Source organism: Colobus angolensis, unplaced genomic scaffold (genome assembly GCF_000951035.1).
Source record: "Colobus angolensis palliatus isolate OR3802 unplaced genomic scaffold, Cang.pa_1.0 Scaffold187, whole genome shotgun sequence".
Classification (NCBI taxonomy): Eukaryota; Metazoa; Chordata; class Mammalia; order Primates; family Cercopithecidae; genus Colobus; species Colobus angolensis.
This window is the reverse complement of record NW_012115010.1, coordinates 1238308-1246075: the sequence shown is the minus strand read 5'-3', so window position 1 is coordinate 1246075 and position 7768 is coordinate 1238308. Positions and strand designations below refer to the sequence as shown.

General features: G+C 40.3%; 1 protein-coding gene across 4 annotated transcripts in view; it reads left to right on the top strand.

Annotated features, from left to right (window-relative positions):
- GPATCH8 (G patch domain containing 8) overlaps positions 1 to 7768 on the top strand; it is a 142139-nt gene that overhangs the window by 81446 nt on the left and 52925 nt on the right. For all 4 annotated transcript variants that reach the window (XM_011940102.1, XM_011940101.1, XM_011940100.1 and 1 more), the window contains 2 exons: positions 5028 to 5095; positions 6367 to 6453. In XM_011940102.1, coding sequence (XP_011795492.1) covers positions 5069 to 5095; positions 6367 to 6453 — 114 coding nt within the window. In that variant the 5' untranslated portion in view covers positions 5028 to 5068. The remainder of the gene's footprint in view (positions 1 to 5027; positions 5096 to 6366; positions 6454 to 7768) is intronic.

Sequence of the window (7768 nt, the reverse complement as noted above, 5' to 3'; positions counted from 1 at the left end):
TGGCGTGAACCTGGGAGGCAGAGCTTGCAGTGAGCCGAGATTGCTCCACTGTACTCCAGCCTGGGTGACAGAGCGAGACTCCATCTCAAAAACAAAACAAAACAAAAAAAAAACAGTGGTTCCCAAAAAAACAACAAAAGAACTGGCCGGGCGCGGTGACTCACGCCTGTAATCCCAGCACTTTGGGAGGCCGAAGCAGGCAGATCATGAGGTCAGGAGTTCGAGACCATCCTGGCTAACACGATGAAACCCCGTCTCTACTAAAAATACAAAAAATTAGCCGGGCGTGGTGGCGGATGCCTGTAGTCCCAGCTACTCGGGAGGCTGAGGCAGGAGATGGCGTGAACCGGGGAGGCGGAGCTTGCAGTGAGCCCAGATGGTGCCACTGCACTCCAGCCTGGGTGACACAGCAAGACTACCTCTCAAAAATAAATAAATAAAAATAAAAAAATTTTAAAAAGAGAGTTATTTCTCTGTAGTTTAAGTCTTTGGGACAGTTTTATAGATTAATGTAGCCTTAACCATTTTAAAATCAAAACTGATTCCTGAGGGGTTGTTCTCAATAACAGGGTGGCTATGATAATCAATGGGTTTTTGTATTTGTATTCGCTCTTTAGTTATGTCATAATGCCTTCACATTTTAGCAAGACCTGCATATATATGAGAGCATTTAGGAATTTCTATTATTGCATAAGTAAACCTACCTTTTAAAATAGACAGTAGGCTGATGTGCAGCTCACACCTGTAATCCCAGAGCTTTGGGAGGCTGAGGCAAGAGGATCACTTGAGCCTGAAAGGTGGAGATTGCAGTGAGCTGATCGAGGTACTCCAGCCTGAGCGACACTGTCTCTAGAAAATAAATATGTAATTCCGGTTATGAAACATTTTTTAAGGTTTTGATTTAGAAAATATGAATATCAGTTGTTTTCCATCAGATTAATACATTGATATTGGCACATTCTTGATTTTGCATGTGTTTCCTTTCCCTTCCTCGGTTGGCCAAAGTACAGTAAGTGTCTATAGATCTCTTCCTGAGGAAGACAGTTTCTTTTAAGGAGATTATTTCGTGTTCTGGTTTAAGTTGCTTCCTTTGGAGTGAAACAAGCAACAAAAATGTTCTCACTAATTTAATATATTTTAAATAATATTTGCTGTATTTTAAAAGAAACCAAGAAGTAGGGAACCTGGATTTTATTTTTAAAAGAAGTTGAGGCCGGGCGAGGTGGCTCACGCCCGTAATCCCAGCACTTTGGGAGGCTGAGATGGGCGGATTACCTGAGGTCAGGAATGGAGAAGCCCTGTCTTTACTAAAAATACAAAATTAGCCAGGCATGGTGGTGCATGCCTGTAGTCCCAGCTACTTGGGAGGCTGAGGCAGGAGAATCGCTTGAACCCAGGAGGTGGAGGTTGTAATGAGCCGAGATCACACCATTGCACTCCAGCCTGGGCAACAAGAGCGAAACACCATCTTGGGGGAAAAAAAAAAAAGTTGAGTTTTCTAGCTAATACATATTAGCAGACACTCAGTTGCTACCTACCTTTTGAGGTCTTCACTACAAATTGGTATTCAGGTATTCTTAGTGATGTTCTTTAGGATTTATCATTGATAGCAACTGAATAAACTGAGGGGGTGTTTTGTTTTGTTTTTTAATGCTGCAGCGTCTTCCTGTATGTAGTGTTTGGTGTCTTTTCCCACTGGGATTTTTCCTTGGTCTGTAGCCTCTTTAATAATGTTAAGAAATTACTACTTGGCCCAGGCAATAATGTCACCTTCAAGATTGCTTTGAAAGTCATACTGTTTATTTTCTGTGAGTTAACTCTGAGTGGAGTAATTTTAAATGTGACAGTTCGTTTGATGTCAGTTTCTCTAGAGCTCTCCTTCAAAGATTGGTTTTGTTGTGTGCTGAAAGATATTGGCCAGCCTGGGAAGTCTTGGTTAACAGGAAGCAAAGTTCTGAGGAGAGCCACTTAAAGAGTTGTATTCATTCATAACAGAATTCAAATGCACAAAGTTCTCCAAGCACTGAAGATCTAAGATTATTTTCTAGACCTCTTAATTGTTTTATATATATATTTCTAGAGAAGTCTTGAGGCTATCTCATCCATACTCTAAGCCTCATAGAGTTCTTTTGGTGAAGTAAATGACTTGATTACTGTCCAGTTAGTTGATCTGATAGAGTCTTAGATGTAATTTCTTTGAAAAGTCCTACCTTGGGCCCTGAATACTAATTTACCAGAATGAATAGTTAAATGAAAGATTGGAAGCTAGAACTAGTTCTCTTACTTGAAACTGATACCCTACCTCCTGCCTTGTTGAAGAGGGTGTTGTTCATGTTCTCAAGTAGCAGTAAAAATCTCACACCTTCGTCTGACCAGTATGAAAACAGTTGCTGTAGCACAAAATGTCCTTCCTCTGTCCCTGGCTGAGATTGGGGGAGGGACAAAGCCCAACTGTTACTTTACCCCATCCTGTCTGCCTGCTAGAAGGCCTGTTTCTTACCCTAATGGTTTCTGCCTAACAAATGGTGTTTCTTTTTTACAGCATTATGATCCTGGACTTGTTGTGGTGATGGTAATCTTAGCAGTGGTAATTTTTTATTTTCAGACTGAATTACTCCTTTTGTCATCAGTGCACCAATATGTTAGGCTTACTTTCTCTGTTGTAGCCTTCATCCTTCTGCTTGGTCTTTTTCATTTTCCTTTCCTTTCCTTATGCAACTTGTCTGATCCCTGTTCATTAAAGGGTAATGTTAAGAAGGGATGTATCTGTTTGTGTTAGAACTGCCAATAAAATCAGTTAAAACATTAAATTCTAATACTGTCAAAACTTGATTTCCCCACAATGTAATGGGCACTAGCACTTGCTACTGCAATTTATAAATAAATTAAAACAAACTTTGACTGCCTTAGAAGGCAAAAGTACTAATGCAGAGTTTATAAACAGGGGTTTACAGAGGTAATGAATTTGTACCAAAACTTTCTTGATTCTTGCAAAACAAATTCTGACAGATCAAAAAAGATACCAAAATAAATTGCTTTGACATTTCTTTTTAATTCATTCATTGGACCATTTATTTTTACCAGTAAATCCCTGATTGAGACGTTATGAAAGTGATATTGCACCTAGGAAGTCATTTTTATAACCTGTCTTTAATTTGGTCCTTTTGCTAAAGATTGCAGTCACTGCTTATTTATTATACCATTGGGCATAAGGTAGTAATGCATTTTCATTTTGCTTTACTGGCAGTCTTTTAATTGTATCTAAAAGAAGGCTGTATTCTAGAAGTTTTTTTTGTTGTTCCTGACATGAGATGTTCTTTAACAGTTGGGGGTTTTTTTTGTTTTTTGGGGGGTTTTTTTTTTGTTTTTGCTGTGATAATTCTAATTCTCCCTATTTATTGTTTAAAAACAATAATAGGATACATAAGTAGTTAAACTTGTGAATTTGTTTTTCATTCCATCTTAAAGGCAAAAATTAATTCCACAAATATAGAGCCACCGAATACAAGTGGTTGTGGTCGTTTTGAACATGGTTTCTTCTTTATTTTGCAGGACCAAAACCAGTCATGATCATGGCATTTATTTTTTAAAAAGTTTTTTTTGGGGATTGGGAGGGTAATGCCTCAGATTTAGCCTAAGAAAACTCCCATTTTTAGCCCAAAGGTATAATATATTTATATATATGTGTGTATAACAACAACACAACCAAAAAAACCAATTGTTTACACCAGCCTGAGTGAAATGATGAGGGAAGTAAACATTGTGTTTTTTCACTAAAGGTGTACAATGGATAAGGTAAGTCCTCTTTTCAGTGGGCTTACATCACAATAAAAAGCGCAAGTTGTGATGTAAAACAGCTGTGGTAGTAAAGTGCTTGTCTGCCCCATTTTGCTTTGTTTGGCTGGTTATGAGTGGATTAAATATATATATATTTAAAAAAATTATCCAGCATAGATCAATTAGTTTAAAGTCAATTTTCTTCGCAACTAGTCCTTTTCACAGCTTACCAGTTACCCTCGTAGCCAGTGTTAAATCCACTTTAGGAAATGGGACTTTAGAGCACCAGATTAAAAGGAAAACTATCCTTTGTCTCTAAGGGCAACTAATTGTTTCTTTTTATTTAAACTTTTCACAGCCCCATTAAGTTGTAAAGCATCTCCTTGTCTATGAGGAACATCAAAAAAAATTGTAAAACATCTTTTGAAAACAAATTCAACATACTGAGTTGTAATTATAAAGTTTTACTGCATCATGTTTGAAAATGTACTTTTTCTATTGAACCATGCCAGTTGAGTTTTGTTTTTTTGTTTTTTTGTTTTTAACTAGGTTAAAAAGTTGTGTAGGAGGGTATCAGTGACAGAGTGAAGTGATTTTTGATGGGAAGTTATTTGGGGATCTTAAAAGGAGTTTTTAAAGTTTTAAAATTTAAACCTCCTGGTGCCATTGCTTAAAAGTGCTTTGCGGCCGGGCGCGGTGGCTCAAGCCTATAATCCCAGCACTTTGGGAGGCCGAGACGGGCGGATCACGAGGTCAGCAGATCGAGACCATCCTGGCTAACACGGTGAAACCCCGTCTCTACTAAAAAATACAGAAAAATTAGCCGGGCGAGGTGGCAGGCGCCTGTAGTCCCAGCTACTCGGGAGGCTGAGACAGGAGAATGGCGTGAACCTGGGAGGCGGAGCTTGCAGTGAGCTGAGATCCGGCCACAGCACTCCAGCCTGGGCGACAGAGCGAGACTCCGTCTCAAAAAAAAAAAAAAAAGTGCTTTGCATTACTTATTAATGTAATTTTGTCACAGTAATTTGAAGTTAATCCCAACTGGAAGGTCAGCCAAGATGGTTAGTTGGGTTTAAACTAGGAAAGGAAGGTCTTGAGTGTAAGCTGTGAGAATGGCTTGTGTTTGGTTCACTGTAGCTTTCTGGTCTCTGCACTCCAAGGCAAGATCTCTAACCACCCAAAACCCAATGTGTAAAATGAGCTGTTGGCTTGGCTTTGCAGCTTACCTTGATTATGTGTTCCTGTTACAGGGAGAACAGATCCCATTCCAATCGTTGTCAAGTATGATGTCATGGGCATGGGTCGCATGGAAATGGAGGTAAATTGATCTCATTAACTCATAAGTTTTATGGGATATTTTGAAATAATACCAATTCCAAATTGAGATGTCTGTGCAAGAATACGTTTATCAGATGAAATGTAGTTTTAATATTTTTCTTTAGACAACTAAAAAATGTATTTTACGTTTTCATTTAGTGCTACTTTTGAGACAAATAGAATATAAACAGTGCCCCTGTTTTAACTGGCACATAAAGAAGTTAAGTGATTTGCCGAGGGTTATACAGCAAGGCAATATCAGACTTAGATCCAGACCTTGGTGCTTGCTTCAGCAGGCAGTGTTGCTCAGCTCTTAAAATGTTGCTGTGATAAAAGCTTTGCCTTCTATAGAATTGGGTACAGCTGCCATCCGTAATACCTACTTTTCATTGCCTAAAATATCTTCTTCATTGACTCCTAATTCTTCTTCTTTTTTTTTTTTTTTTTTGAGATGGGGTTTCGCTCTTGTTGCCCAGGGTGGAGTGCAATGGCGCAGTCTCGGCTCACTGCAACCTCCATCTCCCGGGTTCAAGGGATTCTCCTGTCTCAGCCTTCTGAGTAGCTGGGATTACAGGCGCATGATACCACGCCTGGCTAATTTTTGTCTTTTTAGTAGAAACAGGGTTTCATCATATTGATCAGGCTGGTCTTGAACTCCTGACCTCAGGTGATCCGCCCACCTCTGCCTCCCACAGTGCTGGGATTACAGGCCTGAGCCACCGTGCCCAAACTCAATGTTAATTTTCAAAGAATTAGGAGTCTCCAGGCACGGTGGCTCACGCCTGTAATCCCAGCTACAGGTGAGGAGTTTGAGACCAGCCTGACCAACATGGTGAAATCCCATCTTTACTGAAAATACAAAAAAATTAGCAGGGCATCGTGGCGGGCACCTGTAATCCCAGCTACTCGGGAGGCTGAGGTAGGAGAATCACTTGAACTCGCGAGGTGGAGGCTGCAGTGAGCCAAGATCTTGTTGCCTGGGCAAGAAGAGTGAAACTCCATCTCAAAAAAAAAAAGAAAGAAAAGAAAATTAACATGGAAGTGAAGTCTACTTTCAACAAATGTGCCTTTTGGAAACTACCAGCATGAAAGGATTAACAAACTATTTTGCATGTGATTTTCTCTGTGGGGTGACAGTAAAGCAAGCAGTAGCTGAGCAAAATATAATTTTTTTGGTTTTCAGATAATACTGTAGTTGTGCAAATAACTTTTTCATAGTTAATCTTGGGGATACTTTAGGAATTAAGTCTAATCATATCTATTTTTGTCAAGCTTGATTATGCTGAAGATGCTACCGAACGGCGCCGTGTCCTAGAAGTGGAAAAAGAAGACACAGAAGAGCTGAGACAAAAGTACAAGGTATTTAAACAGAGCTATTCATTGGAAGGTGGGGAGGTGCTCACTAAAGAAGAAAGAACTCAAATTTTATTGAAAATTATCACTGTTGCTAACAGCATTTGTTTGACGTTTGGTGGTAATTAGTAGTAGATCTCAGATTTCTATTACATTCCTATTTATTGGCTCTGTAAAAACTATAGAGATAGTAATACCTACTTCGAAAGTGTGTTAGGAAGATTATATGAGTTAGTGTTTGAAAACACAATGCCTGTTACATAGTAGGTAGTCAAGTAGTGGTAGCAGTAAAAACTGTTAAAAGTCCTTTGAGGCCAGACACAATGGCTGACACTTGTAACCCCAACACTCAGTAGAGACAGGGTTTCACCATGTTGGTCAGGCTGATCTCGAACTCCTGACCTTGTGATCCACCCACCTTGACCTCCCAAAGTGTTGGGATTACAGGCGTGAGCCACCACGCCTGGCCTAATTTTTGTGTTTTTAGTAGAGATGGGGTTTCACCATGTTGGCCAGGCTCGTCTCGAACTCCTGACCTCAAGTGATCTGCCCGCCTCAGCCTCCCACAGTGCTGGGATTACAGGTGTGAGCCACTGTGCCTGGCCAAAACTCAATATTTGTGTTGAATCTCTAAGGGGAAAAGCAGCAGAGATACATTGTGGTGTTCTTACATCTTACATTGTGGTATTCTTAACATCTGTTGACAATTCAACCGTTGTTTTAATCACTGTAGAAGCTTCTTCCTTTCTAATTTATTTCTGCAGGGAAATCATATGTCTTCTCTTTTCTGAAGTATGGCTGATGACTAGATTATGGTTGTCCTTTAATATGTTCTTCCCAGTTGTTCTATTCCTAGAGTTTGTCTCTTTAAAAATAGTGTTTCCCTGGGCCGGGCACAGTGGCTCACGCCTATAATCCCAGCACTTTGGGAGGCTGAAGTGGGCAGATCATGAGGTAAAGAGATCGAGACCATCCTGGCCAACATGGTGAAACCCCGTCTCTACTAAAAACACAAAATAATTAGCTGGGCGTGATGGCGCACCTGTAGTCCCAGCTACTCAGGAGGCTGAGGCAGGACAATTGCGTAAACCCAGGAGGTGGAGGTTGCAGTGAGCCAAGATCGCACCACTGCACTCCAGCCTGGGTGACAGAGGCGACACTCCCTCTCAAAAAAAAAAAAGTGTTTCCAGTCCAGATGCGGTGGCTCAATCCTGTAATCCCAGCACTGTGGGAGGCCGAGGCGGGTGGATCACGAGGTCAGGAGATCGAGACCATCTTGGCTAACACAGTGAAACCCCGTCTCTACTAAAAATATAAAAAA